This window comes from Perca fluviatilis, chromosome 13 (genome assembly GCF_010015445.1).
Source record: "Perca fluviatilis chromosome 13, GENO_Pfluv_1.0, whole genome shotgun sequence".
Classification (NCBI taxonomy): domain Eukaryota; kingdom Metazoa; phylum Chordata; class Actinopteri; order Perciformes; family Percidae; genus Perca; species Perca fluviatilis.
Genome location: NC_053124.1, coordinates 2371876 through 2398583, shown reverse-complemented (window position 1 = coordinate 2398583; position 26708 = coordinate 2371876). Strand labels below are relative to the sequence as shown.

The 26708-nt window shown below is 41.1% G+C and overlaps 1 protein-coding gene across 2 annotated transcripts in view; it reads left to right on the top strand.

Annotated features, from left to right (window-relative positions):
* Positions 1-517: 517 nt before the first annotated feature.
* Positions 518-26708, top strand: part of eepd1 (endonuclease/exonuclease/phosphatase family domain containing 1) — a 36069-nt gene continuing 9878 nt past the window's right edge. Inside the window, exons 1-3 of one of the 2 annotated variants that reach the window (XM_039820051.1) lie at positions 518-809; positions 925-1862; positions 24176-24227. In XM_039820051.1, coding sequence (XP_039675985.1) covers positions 1015-1862; positions 24176-24227 — 900 coding nt within the window. In that variant the 5' untranslated portion in view covers positions 518-809; positions 925-1014. Of the gene's footprint in view, positions 1863-24175; positions 24228-26708 lie in introns of both variants that reach the window. The other variant, XM_039820050.1, reaches the window with a different exon arrangement.

Genomic DNA, 26708 nt, shown 5'->3' with positions numbered 1-26708 from the left:
AATTAAGTAATTAATTTAAATGCAGCCGAAAATAATAAATACATTAATACATTACTCATGTATTGTAGAAATAGCCTAGACTAAATGTGTTCAAGTAAATGTATAAATATCTGAAAATATAAAAATGATAGCGTAGAAATAAATGAAAATGTGGCATTGTAGAAATTATTGCAGAGAAATGATTGTGGTAATAAGTAGGCCTGAATGTGGAGATACATATAAAAATACAGAAATAGATAATACTCTTTATTAATTCTCCATAGGCTATATTTGTTCTTTATTGGCATAATTTAAATTGCAGGCTATTTATTTGGAATTAAAATGCACATGTTTATTTTTATATATATAGGTAGGCTATATGCCTATTTATTTATGTTATGTGTCCTAATTTGATGAGACTAAACCTGTATTGAAGTGTGCACATTTCAATATTGAAACTGATGATGCTACTTTTATTTTGAAAAGTGATACCAAGTGTTCCTGTATTTGCCTGTCTGAACCTGTGTGGCTTCACGCACGTTGGGAGCGATGGTTGGTATTGATGTGAGCGCTGACGTCTCCCTGTCAGATAAGTGTGTGTGTGGAGGCCGACCTGTGGAACAGTCACACGGCGGACTGTCGGAGGGCAAAGTTTCCAGAGAGCGGTCCGTATATCCAGCTCTCTCGTCGTCCCCCGCCGAGGACAAACACAAGGCAGGCTTCAGCTGCACGAGGAGCAGTGAGACACCGAACCGGCGTGCGGGAAAGCTAGGCTACATGCAGTGTGTAACGTTAACTTAGCCCGGACTGAGGACCGTTTTAACGTTATGGTGCGTATGCTCGGCTTTAGTTTTAACGAGCTCAGTTTGTGATTAAAGGACGAATATCTGTGTGTACACCTCAGTGACTGTCACCTCTCTGGTCCCCTTCGCGGTTGTGTTTCAGCTTGTTCTCTCTATGCTGTGCCGCTCTGTCCGCTCCCGTCCGCTGCACTGACCCGAGCCCCGCTGCCGGGTGACCTGCTGCCGGGGAGCCATGGGTGGGAGTCTGGGCTGCCACCGCTCCATCCCCAGGGACCCCACAGACTTCAGCTGCGGCAAGCGCAAATTCAGCGCCGCGTGTAACTTTGGCCACATTCTGGTGAACCAGGAGCGGCTGAACATCAACACAGCCACGGAGGAGGAACTCATGACCCTACCGGGAGTCAACCGCGCTGTCGCGCAGAATATTGTGGAGTACCGGGACTGCATCGGAGGGTTTAAAAAGGTGGAAGACCTGGCTCTGGTGAGCGGGATCGGGGCCACCAAACTGGAGGTGATCAAACTGGAAATATGCGTCTCCAGCAGGACCAGTTCGTCACAGCACTCCCCGTCCTCCCTGCGCAAAGACCTGGATCACCAGTCGTGCACCGGGATGAACATTAACACCGCCACCCCGGCGCAGCTCATGAGCATCCGAGGCATCACGGAGAAAATAGCCAAGAACATCGTTGCCTACCGGGCCGAGCACGGCCCGTTCAGAAGCATCGAAGACCTGGTGAGGGTCAACCACATCAACAGCTCCCTGCTGGACAAAATCCGCTTCCATGTGTTCGTGGAGCGCTCCAGGGCGCCGTCCACCAACACCAATGCAGGGCTGACCTGCACCACCAAGTCCCACCCCAGCCCGACTTCATTCAGTCTCCGGAGCGACGACCTGGACCTCCCGCCCGGAGGACCGACCCAGATCCTCTCTGTGCGGCCCAACGTGGAGCCTCCGTCCGGCCTGCGGGACGGGAAGCCCGTGGTGCGTGTGGCCACCTGGAGCCTGCAGGGCTGCTCCTGCGATAAGGCCAATAACCCGGGGGTCAAAGAGGTGGTGTGCATGACCCTGCTGGAAAATGAGTGAGTTAAACATTCAGAACTAAATCATAAATAATAAGAATAATAAATAATCTAAAGTGTGATTGGTATACACATTATCAGATGTGTGTGGTTGGTCTTCGATGTCAAAAGTGAGGCCAAGCTTAATCCTTTTATATTGAGGTAGGAGAGCAGAGATTAGGTAAAGGCTTTAAAAGCCATTAAAAACTAATGATGATAAAAAAAAATCTCTATAGTTGAACAAAGTATTAAACGAACTTAAATATTCCATTACAAATATGATACTTTTTTTTTTGAGAGACACAGTGCAGGGTGCCTGGGTGGCATATTGATAGAGCTCGCGCCAAAATAAATTATTATATTAATTATAAGTGTAAATGTAAAACAATTATCAATAATACAAATTAAAAAAAAATATTAAAGTCATACAGGGACGTTTTGGAGGCGTTCTCATTCTACATCCTTTAAGAAACTGAGAAGACTTTAAGCTCTACCAAAAACATGTTGTGCTTTCCATCTTTAATCTGGTGCCATCGGGGCCATTCTAGGCTCAGCTGCGTCATGCCAGTGCCGACTGTGTGACAGAAGTGCCACCTAGAAGCCATAGCTGGGCCGGATCAGCACTCGGGATGTTTAAAATAAACTCACTCCAAAATTCCTGACTTTTGTTGTGGTGACCCACGACAACTAATTGTTCACAAAGAATTATGCAAACCATTATAGGGGTCCAAAAACACATTTTTACCCAGTGACTACCAGGTTTATTAGACAATTTTTTATTTATTTTTTTACCTTTCAGCATACTATTAAAACTTTGTTTTTAAAGCTTGAAATGCAAGGTTCATTACATAACATTGTACAAATATGTAGAAACCAGTTAGGGGTGTGCAAAAAAAAATCGATTCACATCAAGCTCTACCGATTCTTAATCGATTCATAGAATTCCAAAAATCGATTCATATATTTATTTTTATTTTATTGTATGTCTACTGCAATCCCATATGAAAAGTAACTACATTTACATACTGTGAATCGGTTTTTGAACTGAGAATCGTTTTTGAATTGAATCATGACATTTTCTGAATCATGCACCCCTACCACTTAGAATTAAATTATTAGAAAACGTGCAAATATTACAAAAGAAAAACGCACAAAAATGATTACACATTACTAATAGTATACTTAATTTTAATGTAAAAAGGGGCAACTGGGATTAGTATTTCCCTTCAACATGACAAGAATTGATTGATTGATTGATTAAGTTTATTATGAACATGTTTAAAATAAAAAGATAAATAAGAATATGTACATTTCAGTGCAAGTGAGAAAACCAACACAAACAAAATACTCCGCAAACATATCTTTCAACATTATTGTAAATTATTCAAATAAGAATTTCAATCTTCAAATAGGAGTAGGAAGAAGTTAAAAAAAACTTTTCTACTTTTCTACTTCAGTTATATACAAACAATTTAATTCTTCTCATATACACATACATATACACATGCATACACACATACATATACACATTATTTTTAATTTACAGCTATTCATCTGTCAGTTATATCAAACGGAATAATAACCCATCCAAACTAGACATAATGTATAACCCAAAGAACAGTCCGTACACAACACAATTGCATTGAGTCCTTCTCGTACCCATTCAATATATTCATTTTAGGAAGTCTCTTGACTAAAGTCTGCAGCATGCTGCAGTGTCTAAAGCCAGTAGAACTTAGTCAAATACACACAAATCGAGAAAAGGTGGCATGTGAGTATAATAGAACAGAGCACCATGATCTTGTGTTTTTGTGCAGAGAGCAGGAAAACAGACCTCTGAATTAATCAGTGTTCCAGCGTCACGTTCCACAGTCAACAAATAACGAGATGAATTTGACTGGATTCTACGTGTGCTTTGCTTGATAACCAGCTGCTCGGCTCACCTCGTCTCAAAGCTCTATTAGCTCAGGCCTGAGATTGCTCAGCATGATATGACATACAGGATATTTGCTCTGCTTTGCTCACATGACTGCTCGCATCAATCATTGTTTGTCTGTAATACACTCATTGTGACCAGACGTTTCTCATTCTCTCTGTCAGTTTGCCAGTTTAAGGTGCCGGAGTTGTTGGTATTAGAGCTGGGCGATATGGACAAAATCAAATATCACAATACTTTTGACCAAATACCCCGATATCGATATTGTAAGGTTGACTATTGGTGCTTTCCCAAAATATTAACTAGGGCTGCACAATTAATCGCAATTGTATCAAAATTGCAATTTGTACTAGTGCAATATTCAAATCGCAGGCGGGCGCAATATTTGTTAAAGGCAAAATATGTGTCAAATCATTCTGAATGAATGAGGTGCTGCAGAGACGTCCCGGCCTACAAATCCTATCCTACAGACTGAAGAAAACATCTTTGTTTGGTACAGGTCCTCGCAAAAATCACACTATAATCATTTTAATTTATTTCAATGTTAATCATTATAAATGAAAATGAGTGATACAAAAACGATCATTCCCTCCAATATCGTGAATCATATCGCAGTATCAGTCAAAATAATCGCAATTAGTTATTTTCCTCATGTTCCTCAACGTGCAGCCCTAATATTAACACAATAAGATTTGTGATAAATAATCATCAGTCATGTGGATATAATGACTAAGTGGGTAAAGGAAAATAATAGACGGCTCTAACAGTCTGGTAAGTTCAGAAAATGACATCACTTTACTGTCATGCAGCCTGTGAAACCAGGAAAAGACAACTCTTATGTCGTATTACGATATCCACATTCTAAGACGATATCTAGTCTCATATCACGCTATCGATTTCTATTGATATATTCCCCATACTTACTTAGTATCCTCGTTGGGTGGTGAGCCCTGACCTGCTGGGTCCTGATAGGGCAGGGGCAACCTTTACTATTAAAAGAGCTATTTTCTGGCCTCAGAAATGAAAGAAATCTGTCTGGTGCCGCAAACCATATTTGAGCTTTCTACAGAAGTTCCTAAATGTCTCTCTTTCTCTCATGCCCAACCAGATACTTTTTTAAGCAACTGCAGTGGGCTTGTTTCGGAAATGTCTTTTATTTAACTTTTTTTGTTGTTTGCTGAATTTCTCGCCTCAGATCAAGCATGGCGGTAAGTTAGCGGTAACTGTCTACGCACTATTTATTTTTTCATTTTCTTTCAAGGCTTTTGTTTTGGGGGGGGGGTATTTGTAATTCATAGTTAGTCTATAGAAACTCATGACCACTCCTGAGGTTTGGCAACATTAAGAGGATTAGGTGCCTGGCTGTAGACGCACATAGGCTACATTTTAGGTGACTGAAATGTTATGGTCAGTCCCTCCAGAAAAACGCAATTATACGATCGCATAATTCAATGCATAATCAGCCAAAGTCCGCATATTGATGCGGGGGCCGCATTTTTTCAAATACGCCGCACTTTCGCCGCATAAATTGCAGATTTCCGCGCAAAATATGTGGGGCTTGCATGATTTCATAATCCCCGCATTTTCGTTGCAAAAAAGTCCCATATATCTTAGCAGAAAGTTGAAAAATGTTGCGTTTACTTCACACAAGAGAAGCCATTTTCAAAGTTCCCGCAATTATAATTGGTACTGGATCTAAGTTCTTAACAATTTATACCAAAGTCTTATTGGTTATGCTCTGCAGGGTGATTGTGCTTAGGACTCTGCAACAGGTTTTTAAATCACCAACTGGCATCAAGTAAGCTAGGTAGCTACAAGCAGGCCCGGGGCTTAGCTTTCAACAATGTGTATATTTTTTCCCTTTTCTCAGTCTTAATAATTCAAACAATGACTAAAACACATTTTATTCGTAGCTGTAGCGAACATAGTCCTAAAATGAGGCGATAAGAACTTGCGAACAGCCAAACTTTCACAGGGTTTCATTTCTTTCTGTCAATGAGTTTCATTAAAAGCTACCTAGCGGATCAGCAACCTCAGTAATGTACCTTAACGCTAGTTGCCAACCGCCATAAAACGGAAAGAAGAAGAGGTGACCTCAGTGCACTTGTCAATCAGTCAGACAGACAGCACAGATGGCAGAGAGTGAGAGGTGGATGGTAGGATAGGGAGAAAAATAGGTCAGAAACTTTGTATGATTATCCTCTCCTTTAGTGGTAACAACACCATTCCTATATTTGATACAGATACACAGGAGAGTGCACTTACAGAAAGATGTTTATTATCAGCTGTAGTTTTGCACACATCAACAGTATCTAGAATGACTAGCGTTTGAATTTTTGTCTACTCAGCGGTTGGTTGCTTAGTTGCAGAAAATACTAAAGAGGAATAACAACAATGCAAAAAGTAAGACCACAGATTTATTTCTTTGACCAACGACGAGGTGGAACTGTAAATGAAAGTAACACATGAGTATAAAGCGGTGGGGAACATAGATTGGGAGTTGTTGAAAAGCAAATAGTGACATATTAGAGCAGGAACATTATCCATCGCTGGAGGAAGTCAAGGTAAAGGGTCATGTGATAGGGGCGTGACGAATGGGGGACGGCCACGTCGTGACTAATAAGATGCGATCAGGGAGCGAACGTGGCTGTCTGCGCCATTGTTTTTAAAAGTCTCTGTTTTCACTCGTCTAGACAGGAGGAGTTTTCAAACTAAAATGGGGTCAGCAGCGTTTTTCAAAATTCTCCGTTTTAGGGGTTCTAAAACGCAGGTTTTTATTAGTGTGGGTGTAGAGTAAGTGCAACACTAACAATGCTTTTGACGAGAGAGTTTAGTTTTTTAAAGCTGACTTGGTGTATCAGGACCCTTAAGGGTTCAGCATGCTTCAGAAGGCAAAAAGTCTGCTCCTCCTGTCTGCATCACGTTGAATCCAACAACTCTGTCTTTGTACGCACACTTTCAGACAGTCCAGCATTCAGTCTTGCACTTGGTTGTACACGTGAACAGTGATGGAAGTACTGTAGTTCTGCGAGGAACGAAAAAAGAGAGCTTGAGAGAGTTCAAACACTGACTACTTCCAAACCTCCACACTCATGCCCAATCACTGTGTGGGGTGGAAATAATTGACACGGTGCTTGTTTTGGAGAGTTACAAAAATTGCCAGAGGGTGTTAGACGATTCGATAAGAACATTTTTCTTTGAAACATACTGATTCCTTCATGCCTCTGGCCAGCTATGGACTTGATAATGAAGGCCAAACACAATTTCCTGAGAATAGTTAGGTGTGGTATGATGTCCTTCATATGAGAGGATCGTAATCGTCCATGTTTATTAAGCCATCCATAAACGCCACCACACCCAGTGCAAACTGCCTTAGGTAAAGCCTGGAGCCTCACATGACTGATGCGTTGGAACAAGGAGCGTCCGCCGTGTTATTATAAGAACTGTCTGATTACCTTTGGCGCCATCTTAGGTCTTCCTCCATTTATCCCTTCCCTTTCATCTCCTACCAAACCGCCCAAATCTCTTGTAAATCTCCACCACTTCCCTCCCTCATGCCTCCAACTTCCTGTGTTCCCAAGCCATGGGTAACAACACTAATGGTAATGTTGTAGGGATGATTGTTATGGAGGAGGAGGAGGCTGTAGAGGAGATTTGGTGTGTTTGCGCAGTGCTTGGGCTCAGCTGTGTGAGCAATCACAAGATCCAGGCTGAGTTTACACACTTCCTGGCTTTCTTCCAGGCACAAGCAGAGAGCTACTAGAGTTCAATGAACTCCCGCTTACCGTAGGTTACACTGCAAACTCAGCCACCACAGCCTGCTGATGTTAGTAATCAGCCAGCCTTTAGTCAGCCTCACACTCTCGTACTGTGTAACTTACAAGCTGCATGAAGCAAGAATTTTATGCAACAAACAACATCCCTTCCTCTCTGTCCTAATTGTAAAGCAAGGCTGCAAGGGAGAACATCCACACAGTGTGACAGCTTCTATTCATCCAGTTTACCATCCCACCTACCCGACTGCACATGAGAAATATCAAAACATGAAATTGAGTTATAGGACGGCTGTGAGGAAGTGATCTGTCCATAGAATGCTGAGCTTAACTACATTAGATCTTTTGTCATCTCTTTGATTTCCTTTTGTATGAGTCATTATCAACGAGCCAGGCCGGTAAACACGAGCTTGCAGTGTGCAATTTACTGACGTGACTTGGTGTTATGGCTTTAAACAAGAAAAATAAATAGTTCCACATTTAAAAAAAAAAGTATTTATTCTACGTGCTGGAACTAGTTGTTGCAGCCAGTGCAGTGACTGTGCACATCATCCCAAAGTCTCTTGGTGAGGTTGCCCGGTGTGGTACCATTGTGATCACACAGAGAACAAAATCTCACTGGTTGTTATCTACAACTGGCTATAGCATCTCAGCTGTGAAGTACTGGGCAGCAGTGATGGAGTACTTGAGTCCTGAACTTGAGTCGCTATTCTCTATACTTGTGACTCGACTTGGACTCGCCTACAGATTTCTTAAAGATTTATGAAATAGGACTCAGAAGTTGGATAAAGTTTCTGATTACTTTTATGTGTAATAGGCAGTGATGGAGTACTCAATTCCTGGACTCGTACTCAAGTAAAATTGGAGTCGTTATTCTCCGGACTCGTGACTTGACTTGGACTCAAACTCAGGTAATGGTGACTGAACTTGGACTCGACCCGGACTCTTCTTTGGTGACTCAGACTTAGACTTGGACTCAGACACTGGAGACTCGAGACTTCACTCAGATACGATAGTTCGATAGTCTGTTTATCTTTACTGTATGTACAGACGAAATGTAAAGGGATTTTTAGGTGTTGCGATTTAATAAAGTCTACGGAAAGACCTGTTAGACCAAAAAACTGCCACATATCCTGGGGCTTTATAAATCTTCTTCATAAACATACAGAGAGGAGATGAAAAGGGAGAGAGATCGGAGGGAAATGGCAAAAAGAATGGGATTTTCTGGTGAGTTCTGTGTTCAGTCAAAGGCTGAGCTGAACGCAGACACAGCTAATGTCTCTGCAGTTGGTACACTGACTGCTTTGGCTAAGATTCGCTGTGCTTTCTGTCTGAACCTTTGTGTGTTGTTGGTAGCCAACAAGCAGTCCCGGAAGATGCCTCTGCTGTTGGCTGCCATAGCCAATGAAGGGGGTTAATTTCTGGCGCTACTTTCAGTCAGACTTAGCCTGGGAAAACCCTGACGAACTTCCGGCAAATTTGAAATTTGCTCTGCAAGTCAGTCTGGCCAAGAGCCCATTCAAGCCAATTTCCAATTTTTCCAAATTGAGGCACCAATCACAACTGTTGAGGCGGGCTTTACACGATGATGATAGCGCAGCGATGTTGAACCCTCATCTCCTTCATCGCTCTGATTGGTTTTAGGTCTATCCAATTGCGCCCAGAGGCATTTGAGCGGCGTCCGTTGGTGACGCCCCTTTGGAAATGGGCTGTGAACGAACCTTCCCCAGACCCACTCTCAACAGAGAGTGGGTCTGGTGTCAACCAGGCTAAGTCAGACTCAGAGACGAGGAAAACTGACGCACAAGATGGTTTGTTACACAAAACCATCTGAGAAGCCGTCATTGGAAACTGTTTGGAAAAGGGCAGGCGCTTTCAAAAAAATACCTGGCAGGCGATTGGATGAACCATCTGTCTATTCCGTTCGTCACTGTTGTTTTAAACAGTCAGGGCCATCACGCACACCTAAACCCCGGCCGTAGCTACCAGTAGCTCCTCACAGGGCCCTGATTGGTTCGGGGGGCTGCTGTTCGGTCACAAACGCATTACCTGAAGCCTGACAAGGAGGACTTTTATGTGATATGTGACCCCGCAATTATCGTGCGATCTTGTGATATCGCAAGAATCCAGGTGCTTTGAATGGTAGACAAGACTCAGGTTAATAAAATACCAGAATTTCCTTTCAGCCCAAATAACAAAAAATGGAACTGCAATCAGTAATCAATAATGTTATCTCACACGTCTTGTTAAAACAAATTGGACACCTTGTGGCTCCATACATTTTTAAACTTCAAAATGTTCAGTTACCTCTCATTACTATGAGCACTGTAAACATTTGTCCTCACTGAAACACGAGTCAAGGAGAAATGAGCTTTGTATTTAGATCATGTAGGTGGAATGTCAGCGTCAGTTTCCTGACAAGGACAAGCTGAACCTTAAAGCCATAAGGTTACTCAAGGTTGTTTTTACTTTTCCCATCACAATGTCCAGTCACCAGGGATTGTCCCTGACCTTGCTGATGGGGCTGACATCACACTTGAAGTGGGGAGTTGCTACTAAAAGCTAGCTGTAAATAGCTGCAAAACAGAGTGAAACAGAAAGAGACACCAGACAAGGAGCCATTGAGTCAGCCAAGGCAGTCTTATAGCCTCTCATATATGACACATCAGTAGTCTGTATTCTGTCAAAATGATATACAAGGTAACTTGCTACTTGCAAGTTACCTTGTATATCATTTTGACAGACTATCAAATCATGTGTCTCAGCACAGAACAGAATCCATAGCTATAATAGCTATTACCTGTATATTGACTGAAATCCAGGCCCGATGAGGAGATGAAATCCTTACTCTCCTGCCTTTTACACTTCATATCTCTACCATTCCTTCATGTTGTTAGCAGAGGTTGCTAACAGATGATAGCCCAGACGGCTGTGTTTACACTCGAGCTACTCAAGCCAATTATATGATAATGAGTTGCTGGTGATATTCCTGGTCTTTGAGTGACAGGCGTACAGATGGCAGCTGCTGTCGTCGCTCTCTTGTTAATCATATTACTTTAATCAGGTCTGCTTCTGCTGTTTGTTTAGTTAATCAATTCTCTACTGAGAACTACAAGCTTATAAAACCACTAGATAGAATCTGTGAATGTCTGCATTTACACATAGCATTTCATTCTGTTAACCATTTGGAATGCCATTGGTTCTACGGCTGAGTAAATGTAAACCGTCTTAGCCTATAGCCAATCAAACTGTTTTTTTTAAATGTATTACATCACCAACAACAAACAAACAACCCAAATGCTAATGTTCAAGAGATTCAAGATTAAAGATTTGTTTATTTGTCCCGAAGGAGATTTGTCTTAGACAAAAGGCTGCCACATAAAAATACATATAATATAATACATACATGGACAGACACAAGACATAAATACAATACAATGTGAGAATTACATTCCACCCTTCCTCATACCTTATGGTAGAGGTATCTCCAAAAACTCGCCATCTCCATCATGTAGCGTAAACAGACATTAAAGTGCTCATATTGTGCTTTTTAGCTTTTCCCATTTCCTTCATTGTGTTATATATCTTTTTGACTGGCTAGTAGTCCTTACCTAGCTACTGCGCATGTGCGACTCCCAACAAAGATGGTACAGAAGTGAGATGTCTCACTCTGTAGCTAAAACAGAGAGCTCAACACACAGGGTGAAAAGAGGAGCTGCAGCAATGTGCAGTACAACAAAAATATGGTGTTTTCTGAAAATTAAACCACATAAACCTATTCTGGTACAACCTCTAAATACAATTATGATAATTATAATATGAGTACTTTAACGAGACCTATTAATCGCGCAATCATGATTAAAACCCAATTATACAGCAGCACAGTTGTCCGGTTGAAATTGTGAATGTCGGAGATAATTTTTTAACCCAATCACAGTCGTCTTGGGCAGCGCTAAGCACCGGACGGAACAACGGTGCCTCTGTAAAATAGCCTCAGGAAAGAACTTGTTTTGGTGGAATAGAAAACTCAGATTGGACAGATAGTCTAGCTAGCTGTCTGGATTTACCCTGCAGAGATCTGAACCATAGTCCTCACAAATCCACCGGAGTTTAAAATTACAACACAAAGAAAGCGGAAGGTGACGGCTAAACATTAGGGACATCCGGCGGAATTTCCGGCAGCACATGAAATGAAACGTCGCTGATGTAGACTAATCATCGTATAACATAGCTAATGTTAGTATAGCAGCACTATTTCCCATAAAATATGTTGAGCTAGCTAGATACAGTTACATTAAATATGTTACAAAATGATATGCTGCTTAACATTGTGTTACCTAACTTCATAAGTTACAGTAAATGTTGAAGTTGTATTGTTTACCTTGGTGTTAGTGGTGGAGGTTGTGTGATTTAGCTTATATGATTGTTTTGAGTTTTGACCAGGGATAACAGCGCTGGGCCACCCCTTGATTGAATTTGCCATATAACGTTAGCTGCAGTAGCTGTATGGGTAGTAATAGCAAGTTAGCTAGCTAGGCCCCTCCGCTGTCCCTCTGCCGCTCCCAGCCGCTAAGAGACTTTAGCCAGAATGAAAGATGACGGCAGGTCCTGAGACGAACAGGTAGCTAGTTAGCTTGCTAATTCCAGCATGTTTTATTGCTACACTGGTTAAGGAGCCGAACAAAGTTGTCTTTTCTGGCGATAGCAATGTGCTTTTCTACGCTGTGACGGGAGTGTGTGGATGAAGCAACTTAGTTGTAGCATGTAGAATGGCCAAAAATATACCTGCAAAACCTCTCAGTTTATATGCTAAATGATGTGGTCCTAATTCTTAGGTACCACTGCTAAGAAAATGCAGAAAAAATGTCTTTGGCTTGTAAGTTAGTTACCAGCACAAATGTGCTTACTTTGTCTCTCCATGCCCCTTCACGGGGCTAAGCCTGGCAGCTCCCCTGGACACTGACACGCCTACTCAGAGGCTTGAGAAAAAAGCATTTCCAGTAAATCCCCAAGTAACTTTTATTCTTTGTTAGATAATTTACACTGACTTTAATAATCACATTGACATTACTTTGGACTGCAAAACAGAAAATCTGATGTAGTGACCCAAGCTATATGTAATAGAGAGTGAATCATGCAGCGGTTTGTTTGTTCAGTAGAATATTTAACATTAAACTGCCAGTCAGTGCAGATCAAGTTTGCTTCCTTTCAGAAATGAAAATCATTTGGCTCATGTTTTTTTTGTTTTTTCTCAACTTTTTTTTTATTAAAATTTTAACAATAACTGACATCCAACATAGGTCAAGGTGAACAAAGCATAGTTAAAACAGTATGTCACAAGTCCCCTACCCACCGGCAAACCAACCCAGTTCAGGTCCAAAACAGACAGGGACAAACAATACAGACTCATGCCCACTGACAAACACACACCAGTAAGGACACACAACATCCAAAAGATATTGGCTCATGTTTTTACACACCATTAAGCCATAAAGAATGGCCTAATAAAGCCTAGGTGTGACTGCAAAAAGAAAACATTACATGCCAAGAACACAATTTGGAGGACATAGGCCATGGAGGACATATTGTTGTCTTGCTCTGGTTAATCTTTACAGTTAAGTTTTATATTTCTCAGAAACTGGAAGCAGGGGAAAGCTTAATACGAAGCTTTGTACTTAAAGCCCAGACATGAGAGTGATGTCAATCTTCTCATATCACTCCTGGGAAAAAGTAAATAAGTGTATTTCCCAAATTGTTGAACTATAGCTTTAACTTTGAGACAAACTTACACTAATGGCATGTCGTAATGGCCTGTATTCATTAACCATGATGTCACTTGTTTACCCGAAAATTTGAAAGTAGTATTGGGCAAACAATTCTACACAAAGCCCCTTCCATTCTTTGATGCCACAGAAATGTTGTGGCTCTGCTGAGCCACTCCCAGGCTAAGTGACCTAGACTGTGCGCATCTCTGCTTGCAAATCTGTTGACATACACAAGCCCAGAGCAGCTGTCGAGATGATGTACCCAACATCTGTGGTCTGTACAGTAGGCCTGGATTATGAGATAGGCAGGCACAGAGTTTGGCAGCAGCGTCACACGCTCTTTTAATCCCTTCACAGACCGACAGAACTATCAGAGACACACACAATCATGCTGGGTGTTCACATTTTCAGTGATGTTAATAATTTGGACTTGGATCTCACTAAGCCAACCTGATTTAATAAAGGAATCAAGCAAGATTGAGGGCAGCATGGGTGCTGAGGTTAAGAGGATGGGGTGCTGCAAAGGAGGTCTGCGCTGAGCTGACGCAGGGTGTTGGGTGCTCATGTGGAAATTTCCATTGGCACAGCATTTTATTGTGGTTGGACAGTGAGTTAGGGAAATTGCCCAGTAAGCCCTGCTAGCCAGGAGTCACTGGGGCCAAAACTATGCACCAACCCCATTTCTCTTGCTTGCTAAACAAAGCTGATTTGGGCTTGTTTGTCTCTTGCAGAAGCAAATCAAACTGACTTACTATGGTCACTAGTAAGCTAAATGCAACTCCACTTTAATCAGTGGGATTGAGTACTGGAGAGAGTGAGGAAATTATGGCTCAGGCTAAATACAGAAATTGCTAAATTGAATACTTGATCTGAATAGTAAACCTAGGGCTGGGCAATAATTTAATATGATAATTTATCGTCTTTCTTTTGGAATCATATCGAGATAACGTGATATAAAATTAGGTTGTCTAAATTGATAAAAACAAGCACATACTAACTTATTCATTTTCTCAGAAAATCTGTTGTGAAAGATTTTGAGGGAATATCATTTGAAGAATTGTAGATTGGTTTTAACATCACACTATTTTTGTGCACGCATATAAACATAGTCAGTATATAGCTTGAAAATCTGTGTGCTCTTTAAATGTGTGGTGAACTGCAGCTTGGAGCCTTTTCCTCATTCAAGGCTATGAAATCCTGAGAGGAATTATTTATGTTTAAGGTCATGTCCACTGCTGCCGCTCATCACTTCTAATGCAACCTTGTGTCTGCCCTCAGATTTGCCTTAATCTGACAAATGCTGAAGCAGACTATTTTGCTTCATCATGTCGTGTTTGTGTCTGCACAACAGCACGAGATATGGGGCCCAGAGATTCACTCCTTCGCCGAAAGGCTCTGTTTTCACGGTGACACTGACGGATTAGGCTCGATGTCAGAGTTTGTTTGCAACCTTTGTAGGTATATCTGCCCTTATGTTAACCCTACTGTGCTTATTTTCATTTCTTACGTATTGTTTGCATCAGGATAATCTCCCATAGACACAGCAGATTCTATGGACCTGCATCACTGACTCAGCATTATCCACATGACATGGCCGAAGCTCAGGTCAGCTCAGGGTATGCTGGGATTGAATCCCTGCCAGTGGAAACGGGAGGATCAGGATCATAGCCAGCGGGAGAGAAGCAGGGTTTCTGTGAGAGTTTCCTTTATTGTGCAGAGAGATCACACCTACAGCAGAAAAAAGGGGTATTATCTCTGTGACTGCAGGTCTGTTTGTTCTGAAAACAGAATCTGTAGACTCGCTGATTACCGAGGCAACAAAGGTTCTGCTCCAACTCGCAGTGTTATGTTACCTGAGGCTGTTAACTCAGGTGGGGCAGCATGTTCAAGCAGTAGAAATATGAAATAAGGATCATTGATAGTTTAGTCTCGCTTTGCCAGACCTTCCTCCACAGTGCCGAGGAGGAGGGTCTGGCTAGTCCGTGCTCTGGTTTATCAGCATTTCTTTTAACCAATCACAATCGTCTTGGGTGGCGCTAAGTGCCGGACAGAGCCACGGTGCCTCTGCAAAATAGCCTCGGGAAAGAATTTGTTTTGGTGGAACATGTGTACGTTCAACAGAAAACTCTGATTGGACAGATAGTCTAGCTAGCTGTCTGGATTTACCCTGCAGAGATCTGAGGAGCAGTTAACCATAGTCCTCACAAATCCACCAGAGGTTAGAACGCCAACACAGAGAAAGCAAAATGTAACGGATATCCGGCCAAAAAGAGTGTGATCTGGCGGAATTCCCGTCGGCAACAGAGCAATCTCGGAAATGGAACGTCGTGGATAAAGACTATTGATAGTGCAGTCCATTTGTAAACAAGAGTTTGAATGGTATTGTTTCGGGCTTTAGGATTAATTCCTAAAGATTTATAAACTTGATGACACTCTTTTTGTCATCCATTGTTACCTCATGCAATGCAGTTGCACACTATTTTAATAGATTTTTGGTGGGTGGACATAGCTTTGTAATATCAAAATGTAATTTGCATGTTGCCGTGGATCCACTCTTTCTATTTGCACAATTAATGCATCTTCTAGTGCCATCCTTTGTCCAGAATGTCCCAAATCCACTCCTCTTCTTACCAGAATTTAAATTTACGACAAATTTATGCTTCCCAATGAATGCATTACTTGCATCCCCACCATCAAGATAAACTTTACATTTTTAGCACTACTTAGGCATTTTCACCTCCATGCCTTTTTATCCTTCAAACTACTGTACTGTGGCCTGCTAAAAAAAAAAAAAAAAAAAAAAAAAAGATTTTCATTCCAGTCACGGTGAATGCAGGAGTGGCTGTGTTAATGATTAAGATTTACATACCTAGATCAAGTTTAAAATGTAGCTGTAGTAAGCTCACTTCCAAGTCCTGGTACAATGCAATGCTTAGTGTTTTTTGTCAGAATGCATTAATGACACATCAGCTGAATGAAGAGGGTACTAGCACACACCTGTTGTTTGTATCAGTAAGGTCAACTGAAGCGTTTGAAATACCCCTTGATGATATTCCGAAGACTTTCTCCTCACATCTAACTTTACCTTGTTTGGTACCGTTCAAAAAACTCTTGTTGTTCCCATACAGTACCAGTATCGGAAATGCCTCTGATACTGCCTAAAATGAGGCACAGTAGTTTATTTATGGTCTTTTCACATCATGACTGAAAGTTCTATGGCTTAACATTATATATAAAACATTATATATATACACACACACACACACACACACACACACACACACACACACACACACACAGGTGCTGGTCATACAATTAGAATATCGTCAAAAAGTTGATTTATGTCAGTAATTCCATTCAAAAAGTGAAATTTGTATATTATATTCATTAATTACACACAGACTGATGTATTTCAAATGTTTATTTCTTTTAATTGTGATGATCATAACGGATGAAATAACTAATGAAAATCCCAAATTCAGTATCTCCGAAAATTAGAATATTAAGATCAATACAAAAAAAGGATTTTTAGAAATGTTGCCCAACTGAAAAGAATGAACATGAAAAGTATGAGCATGTACAGCACTCAATACTTAGTTGGGGCTCCTTTTGCCCGAATTACTGCAGCAATGCGGCGTGGCATGGAGTCGATCAGTCTGTGGCGCTGCTCAGGTGTTATGAGAGCCCTGGTTGCTCGGATAGTGGCCTTCAGCTCTTCTGCATTGTTGGGTCTGGCGTATTGCATCTTCCTCTTCACAATACCCCATAGATTTTCTATAGGGTTAAGGTTAGGCGAGTTTGCTGGCCAATTAAGAACAGGGATACCATGGTACTTAGACCAGGTACTGGTAGCTTTGGCACTGTGTGCAGTCCTGTTGGAAAATGAAATCTGCATCTCCATAAAGTTGGTCAGCAGCAGGAAGCATGAAGTGCTCTAAAACTTCCTGGTAGACGGCTGCGTTGACCTTGGACCTCAGAAAACACAGTGGACCAACACCAGCTGATGACATGGCACCCCAAACCATCACTGACTGTGGAAACTTTACACTGGACTTCAAGCAACATGGATTCTGTGCCTCTCCTCTCTTCCTCCAGACTCTGGGACCTTGATTTCCAAAGGAAATGCAAAATTTACTTTCATCAGAGAACATAACTTTGGACCACTCAGCAGCAGTCCAGTCCTTTTTGTCTTTAGCCCAGGCGAGACGCTTCGGACGCTGTGTCTTGTTCAAGAGTGGCTTGACACAAGGAATGCGACAGCTGAAACCCATGTCTTGCATACGTCTGTGCGTGGTGGTTCTTGAAGCACTGACTCCAGCTGCAGTCCACTCTTTGTGAATCTCCCCCACATTTTTGAATGGGTTTTGTTTCACAATCCTCTCCAGGGTGCGGTTATCCCTATTGCTTGTACACTTTTTTCTACCACATCTTTTCCTTCCCTTCGCCTCTCTATTAATGTGCTTGGACACAGAGCTCTGTGAACAGCCAGCCTCTTTAGCAGTGACCTTTTGTGTCTTGCCCTCCTTGTGCAAGGTGTCAGTGGTCATCTTTTGGACAGCTGTCAAGACAGCAGTCTTCCCCGTGATTGTGTAGCCTACAGAACTGAGAGACCATTTAAAGCACATGTGTCAAACTCTAGGCCCGCGGGCCAAATCCGGCCCCTCGCATATTATGATCCGGCCTGCATTTCAATTTAGGTTCACAATACATTTTGGCCCACCTTGTTTTTGTCACTTTTTCTGACGTTTTTGTCACTTTTGACGACAGTTTTGTCACTTTTTCCGACGTTTTTGGGCGCTTCTTTTCTATGATGTCTGAGGAACCTTTCTCCTGACTTCTTTAGGACTTTATGTTGACCAAACTGTAAGTGAGAAGACTATATGACATATGCAATAATACAGTCAAATATATTTAACTTTTTCGATTAAATAAAAGCCTATCAATGAACTAAACATGTCTGGCCCTTGATGTGATTCTTATTTTCCAGTGTGGCCTTCTGGGAAGTTGAGTTTGACACCCCTGATTTAAAGGCTTTTGCAGGTGTTTTGAGTTAATTAGCTGATTAGAGTGTGGCACCAGGTGTCTTCAATATTGAACCTTTTCACAATATTCTAACTTTCTGAGATGCTGAATTTGGGATTTTCATTAGTTGTCAGCCTTGCACAGCCTTGATTCTGATTGGTCAATCACAGCATTCTAAGGTCAGTTTTGTGTGCATAACAGACCGCTGCCTTGGACGATCAAAGACTCTGGCGAACCATTTTTAAATCAATAAATGTGCTAATCAGCAGATCAAAGGCATGGAGAGGGTGGAGGAAATGGGGCTTGCTAACAGCACTATCAATACTGGGAAAGGAAAAAATGGTATTGGAACATTTAATTTTAGTTTTTGGCTCAGTTCATTTAGGCTGGTGTGAAAGCTGTCAATCAAACTGATGCGGACCAAACAACTGGACCGGACACAATCAATATTCAGCAGTACTTTTAGTCGCCCTACATGCAGAGATTGCCACTGTCACCTGCTGGAACATATTGGCTCATGGATCGACGCATCTCGGCTTCTGTACCTTGACTACTTCTGGCACGTCTGGCTACTGTTACGCTCCTCAAGAAAGAAGAAATTGTCTCCACTTTCTGTAAACCTGCAACACGAGGAGGATGATATTCTTAGGTAGGGAGGTCTCTGCCTCCTTTCCTGTATAGCCTGAATGCTGCATACCAGCATGGCAGTGTCCACGGGTGCAGAAAGAGCACTCCTCACGGCTGACTTTGCCCTACTTGACAGCTTTACAGCCTTTGAAGCATGACGCGTACAAGCATTTGTGTTGTAACTCTTCTATTTTCTCCCTTACAACTGCTGACTGATTACATTACATATGATGCTGGTCATTGAGCTTTAGTGGAACACTCGAGGAAGTGAATGTGAATCAGTCTGGAGAGCTCCTGTAATGCCCAGCAGCAGCAGCAGCAGCAGCAGCACTTCACTAATATAAAAGACGGTCATGCAATTTGATTTTCTGTGTGGCTGATCTTGGATTAGTAAGGCAAGGCAAGGCAGCTTTATTTGTATAGCACATTTCAGCAACAGGGCAATTTAAAGTGCTTTACATAAAACATTAAAGAGCAGTTAAAACAATTAAAATATAACCCATAAAATATGAAACAAACAATTATTTAAAGAAAGGCAGCTTTAAAAAAGGTCTTCAAGCTATAGTGTGTAGTTTTTGTCTTACCCATGAGGAATTCTAAGTCTGTCTGACACTGTCAGCGCATCCACATGATACCACCCCCACCCCTCCTCTACGCAGTTGCTAGTAGCCAAGGAGGACACGGAGGATTAAAAAACATGATGGACTCTTCAGTAGAGGTCATTATCTTCGCTCGAGTTTCTGCGCAGGAAAGTCACCGGAGTACACAGTCTTCTGAACATAGTCCTACTGAGAAATCCAGAGAGAGTTGTGTGGAGCTGATAGTCTTAATTAGCTTTGTAGCAACTCATTTGGCAATGGCTTGAATGTAACGGATGTTCATTAATATCAAAAAGTTAAACACTAAAGCTTTAGAAGAACAGAGAGTTGCAGCGAACCTGCAGTTTTCTGGGACTTTGTTCCAGATATGTGGAGCATAAAAACTGAACGCTGCTTCCCCCTGTTTAGTTCTGACTCTGGGGACAACAAGTAGACCTGTCCCAGAACACCTGAGAGGTCTGGGGAGTTCATAACGTAGCAGCAGATCAGAAATAAACCGTTTAGTGCTTTATAAACCTTCATAAGTATTTTGAAATTAATTATTTGAGGGACAGGAAGCCAGTGTAAAGACTTCAGAACTGGAGTGATGTGATCCACTTTCTTGGTCTTAGTGAGGACTCGAGCAGCAGCGTTTTGAATCAGCTGCAGCTGTCTGATTTGATTTTTTTAGGGAGACCTGTAAAGACACCGTTACAGTAGTCTAGTCTACTGAAGATAAAAGCATGGACAAGTTTTTCCCGATTCCTGCTGAAGTCCTTTAACCCTTGATGTATTCTTAAAGCGATAACATGCTGACTTTGTAATTGTCTTAATATGGCTGTTGAAATTCAGGTCTGAGTCCATGACTACACCAAGATTTCTGGCTCTGTTCATTGTTTTTAACATTGTCGATTGAAGCTGAGCGCTCACTTTTAATCGTTCCTCTTTTGCTCCAAAAACCACCACCTCCACCTCAGTTTTTTTCTTCATTTAATTTGAGAAAGTTCTGGCACATCCAATCGTTGATTTGTTCAATGCACTCAGTTTTTGTATTGGGCTATAGTCCCCTGGTGATAAGGTTATGTAAATGTCTGTGTCGTCCGTAGTAGGTTATAGGTGAATGAGGTCGAAGCATTGCCACCAACTTGGTTTCAGTGTGTTGCATCACAGTTCAGAATAAGGTACTACATGCTGAGCTGAGAGTGTGTGCATTAGAATAATGCCTTGTGCAACTCAAGCAGCACTTTTTCTCCTGGAGCTCTAGGGTTGGGCATCGTTTTGATTTGAACTTTTCTGATTTCAATTCCGATTCTTCCTTTCGATTTTGGTTTTTATTGATTCCGATTCTTTGAGGGGTGTTGAAACAGGTCACATGCTTATTTCACAGATAAGAGGATAAGAGGAAAATATATTTAAATGTATTTATTTGGATTCAATAGTGATTTACAGTTTTACCAGGCTTTTTCCAACGTAAAATAAAGCCACACTTTAGAGCGCCGCTTACTGGGCTCCATGGCTGTTAGTTACTTGTGTTGAATTTGGAACCGATGATCGGATTCTAAACCAACTTTTCCAAACAATTTTGAAACGGTTCCCAGTTGAAACCAGTTCATGATGCCCAATCCTATCGAGCTCTAATAAACCGCTTGGGTTGAGCTCTAGAAGATTGTGGGTGTCAACTAGCTGGATGTGGGGGACTAATTTAGATTTCCTTCTTATTAGTATATGAGACTTTCTTCATGTGCAGAGGCCATTTGTAAAAGACATTAATCCAAGTGAAATACTGGGGAATGCTTTCCTCACTTCTGTCGCAAATTACATTGCAAAGCAGTTCCTCTTCAGAGCCAAATAAAGGCAAGAGTGAAAGCACTAGGGCCTCTCAGAAATGTATTGCTTTTTATTGTGCTGACTGTTGGTCTGGAAAATCATTTAAAAAGTAAACAGATAAATGTTTATTGGGCTGTAAAGGCCCCTCCTTCACAGTGCAATGACGTGTTGGCAGATAGGATTTAGGACACCAGTCCAAACTCCTCAGTAAGAGTTAGTCTGATTTTCTCAGCTCTCTGACACTTTAAAAAAACAATGAGTTTGCCTTAAAGGTTGGTGGTTCGATCCCTGGCCCTGCAGTCCCATGTCGAAGTGTCCTCGGGCAAGACACTGAACCCCGAGTTTCCCCCGATGCTGCACATCGGAGTGTAAATGTGTGTGAGTGTTTATCTGATGAGCAGGTGGCACCTTGTACGGCAGCCTCGGCCACAATGTATGAATGTGTGTGAATGGTGAATGGTTCCTGTACTATGTTAAAGCGCTTTGAGTAGTCGTTAAGACTAGAAAAGCGCTATATAAATACAGTACATTTACATATTAATGTTGAGGATCCAGTTTGAACAGTGACACTTGTATCTTTTGTGTCAGCACTATCTGACTCCCTCTGTGTACATGATAATAAAATGAAGAGCTGGTTTTAGCATTAAGAACATTATGTTAAAAAATGTAGGTAGACTAAATATGTATTATATGTAATAAGGTATGGTAAACCTTTGGGTTAGTAATGAATGTTTCCGTAAAGGTTCAGTTGATTCAAATAACAACACACCATTTCCTCAATAGAAGGTAGTTCCTCTGAGAGTGTTCACAGTATTGTCTGTGGTTTTAGTCAGAGAACATGGAGGCTTTTTCTGATTCTGAAAGTGAACTGATTCAGTTAATGAAAAAGGTTAAGTAATACAATGGGTTATTAATGGATTAATTTAAGACTGGGCAAACACAAACCATGCAGGGTTTTTTCACAAAGTCATTTTGACCAAAATGGCTGAAAGACTATATCATTTGAAAGAGGAAATAACTCAATCTACCTCTTACAAAAATGAAAAGTTGAACTCCTACGAAAGAAAACAGACCCTTGCTTATTTCAATACACTCAAGGGTTTTGCAGCTACGGCCTTACTTGGTCTGGTATGACCAGTAGCTTAGGTGGCTAATGTTAGCTAACTTTAACCAGAGACGGTTTAGAACCGAGACGCCCCAAATCGAGCTAGTTTCCTGTATCTGTGTCCCGTGGGTTTCTCCATGGCCACGCCTCTTTAGGAGACTAGCGGCAGGTTGTGAGTGTATTGATTCCAACGGGAGATGTGAACATGAACACAGATTATGAGCGATTCTTTCACCCCATAGTCACCAAAGGTTAATATTGGATCCATTTTTCACAAGCCACATATCTCCAGAACATTATGATAATAAAATGGCATTTTTCAGATAGACACATCAGGAGAAAAGACCTGTTTCTGTCTCAGGACCAAACTCTCGCAAGATCTGGCAACACAGAGAAGCTAACGTCAGCTAACAAAACTAATCTCTGTGATGCTAATTATGTCTTTTAGCTGTGTAAATATCTAACGTTAGCTAAAGAACATATTAATAAATGATTTAAATATAACTTTTCATCCATCCACACAATGTTCACTAGACGTTCAAATGAGGCCACGCCCCTTTAGTGTGTAGTGTTTCATACCATTGGCGCTGCTTGAAATGTGCTATCTTTAGTATAGTGGTTTTTTGCTTTAACAAACTTGTACTTGGTTCACTGTTACACTATGTTTTAGCATGCAAAAGATGCACATTTAAAATGGTTTCATCAAAAAAGTAAATAGAGATATATTTGTTTGTTTTTGCTTGTGGTTTCATTCTACTCGCTCCCAGTCAGGTTGTCTATAAATGATTTCTTTACAATAACTGACTCAAGAAAATTTTGGGAAATAAAGAGAATAATCCTTTAATTATCTTTATTCTGTCATTACCACTGGCATCTGTTTAGCAGATAGTCTTCCTTTAAAGTTTAAAGTCTCATTTTAAAGTGATTATGTGAGGAATTTGACATTTCCCCCCTCTGGCACCTCCTAGTGGTAGTACCAAAGAAGACAGTGTGGTAACCAGCAGTGCACTCAAGTAGGACTGGGCAATATATCGATATTATATCGACATCAATATATATGAGGCTAGATATCATCTTACATTTTGGATATCGTAATATCGTGATATTTTTTTCTATTTCTTATAATACTTTTTGTATATTTTTCATTTGTCTATTTAATGTGTATTTATTGTTCTGATGTGTGTGAAATTTTCTATTTAGCTGCTGTGACAAAGGAATTTCCCCAGTGTGGGATTAATAAAGTAAATTATCTTATCTTTTAAAGGCTGCATTACAGTAAAGTGATGTCATTTTCTGAATTTACCAGACTGTTGTAGCTGTATTTTATGAAAGCACCAATAGTCAACCCTACAATATCGCCACAATATTGACATTGATATATTTGGTCAAAAATGTTGTGATATTTGATTTTTTCCATGTCGCCCAGCTCTAAACTCAAGATATCCCACAACACATACACTGCGCCAATTTTCAGTACGGCGGCTTTATTTTTTTTAAATGGACAACAACCAATGCCATCAGATGATATAATTACATAAAAAAAAAAATGTAAACAATTTTACTCTGTCTACACATGTTGGCCACAGATTCAGCCAGAGAAACCGTTTGTGGTATGTAGATGTCAGTTGATAGGTGTTGGTATATATACAGTCAAAATGTGAATATGTTAAGGTCAAACTGATCTTCTCATTCTGTTTCCAGCGTCAAGTTACTGGCCGTGCAGGACCTGCTGGAGCGGGAGGCTCTTGATAAGGTAAAGTGGAGCTGTGCACCCCACTGCTCTCTGTGGCGGTCACTGGGTTGGTTGGGAGGCCTGCCACTGTAGGGGTTGAAGGCTGCTTTGATTTGCAGCAGTGTAAATGAGATGACCAACCGCTCAGGGAAATGTACTGAGAAACTCTGTTTCCCATTTATTTATTCTCTCTCTCTCACTCACTCACTCACTCACTCACTCACTCACTCACTCACTTTCTCACTCACTCACTCACTCACTCACTCACTCACTCACTCACTCACTCACTCACTCACTCACTCACTCACTCACTCACTCACTCACTCTGTGTCTCTGTCTCCAGAGTGTAAATGGCTTCTATTTCTAGGCCCACATTTGGGTTTGAACTGTGTTAGTGCTCACCTGTGCTTTCATTACTATAAATATTACAGGGGTTGCCATGAGTTGGAGGGTGTCCTCTTCAGCAGTAATCATACATTAGATTAAGATTTATTTTAATTTTTTTTATAAAGGAGGATGTTTGCTCTGTACTGCCTTCTTCACAGTGTTAAACCTGATCACTCCATTACTTGCACTGCTCTTATAAAAGGAAAATATGAAATATGCAACAGTGAACACTGTTTTACAATTTATACATATTCAAATACAATTCCAGTGATAAATATGCAGTCATTACATTATTACTTAACGTTATATTCTGCTAATCTGGTGGGTTACTGTTAAAAATTCGGGTATTAAATCTTTAATCCTAATTTTAATGGTACATTTTACAGAAGAAATAATGATAACAACCTGGGTTTATTGCAAAGGATTTGGTTGATAAAGATTAGCATAACTTTCCACTCCCCACTATCATTGTAGAGAAGTATATAAGTGCTCGCAGGGGCGTAGCACAAAATTCTGGGCCCTGTAGAAAGGTTTTTTCTATAGGCCCCTCCCCGCATCCACAGCTGTTCATTCTAGCATCTTTTTGGGCCCTCCTCACATGAGTTGCCCTGGGTACTCCATGTATTTGTCTTAAACTTTGACCCTCTCACTGTGTGTTTTCACTTCATCCTAGTTGATAAAAAATGTTGGTCACCTAAAAATGTCTTGTTCAGCATTCTGCCAACCAGGCTAGCTAGCTACTGCTAGCTTTTACTAGTAACTTATTTTCTGTTCTGCTGTACTTTTCCCTCTTTAGCATTTAGCTTAGAGCAGCGCCATTACAATCAAAAACAACACTGGCTTTGTCACGTCATCCTCCCCAGCTTCACCCTCTCGTCAAAAATCGTCACGCCCGGTTTCCAAAAAACAAGATGGCGACGGCCAAACTGGCAAACTCAAGGTTTCATAACGGCAGTCACAAACCAATGGGTGATGTCACTGCTGCTACGTCCACTATTTTTTACAGTCTATAGTGTGACCGGTCCTTAAGACATACAGTTTTGGGACCTCAATCACTCAGTACGGAGCCTGAGGAAAACATTTGGTAAACTCACAAACAGAAGCACGATGTACAGTCAGATCACCCACTCTCTTACTGAGCAGAGATGTAGGGCGACTGCATTGACGCACAGGAGTCTGTGTATCCATATATAATGTCAGAGTTTAACAGTACACTTTGAGCACAATGATGTGTTCCTGTTCAGCTTACACACTTGTTTGCCTTTGACTTAATTTAAGAGTGAAATTAGTTGAATTAAAACGGTGCATAATAGATTGATATGTTAGAGTCTTTCGTGCAGGGATCTGCACCTCCAAATTGTTGTTCATTTTTGAAAGTTAAAAAAAAAAAATGAAAAAGTCTTAACATGAATCCAACATATTATTAGCAAATATAAATCCCCACTGCTTACTGGCCTCTAGGTAAGGTAGTCACTAAGGTAGCCATCCACAGATACATTAATCCTAAGGATTCACTGTGCCACATTTATGTTTAACATTAAAACATGATTTATAAAATCATGCCAACAATTATTAGGCTATTTTAATAGCTTAGGATTCTATGTAAAAAAAAAACATATGTATAAAGGCTTTAGTCCGCCTCACATATTATTCTTGGCCCAGTTTAATATGCAACTTCATTTTATACGATAAATGTAGTACTGAGCAGAGATGTAGGGCGACGCATTGACGCACTGATGTCTGTGTATCCATTAAATGTCAGAGTTCAACAGTACGCTCTGAGCAGAATGATGTGTTCCTGTTCAGCCTACACACTTGTTGCACGTGTGCAAAGACACTTTCTGTGTTGGCTACCAGATGGATTGTTGGCAGAGAAAGCGGTGCTCCATGGAAAGGGAAGTAGGTCAGCAACAGAGTATTTTGGACAGAGAGAGGGAGATGGTGGGAGGATGAGTTACCTCTGGACAAGAGGCACTGTAGCCCACATTGCAGTGTTAACACTCTTGCCAGCCTCCCACGCTGATTTCTTCTCTTCTGTCTTGTCTTAGTCATAAGCGTCGTCTCTTCTCATCTTCTATCCTTGCAGTGTCTCTTCCTGCAGAGTGAACGTGAGAA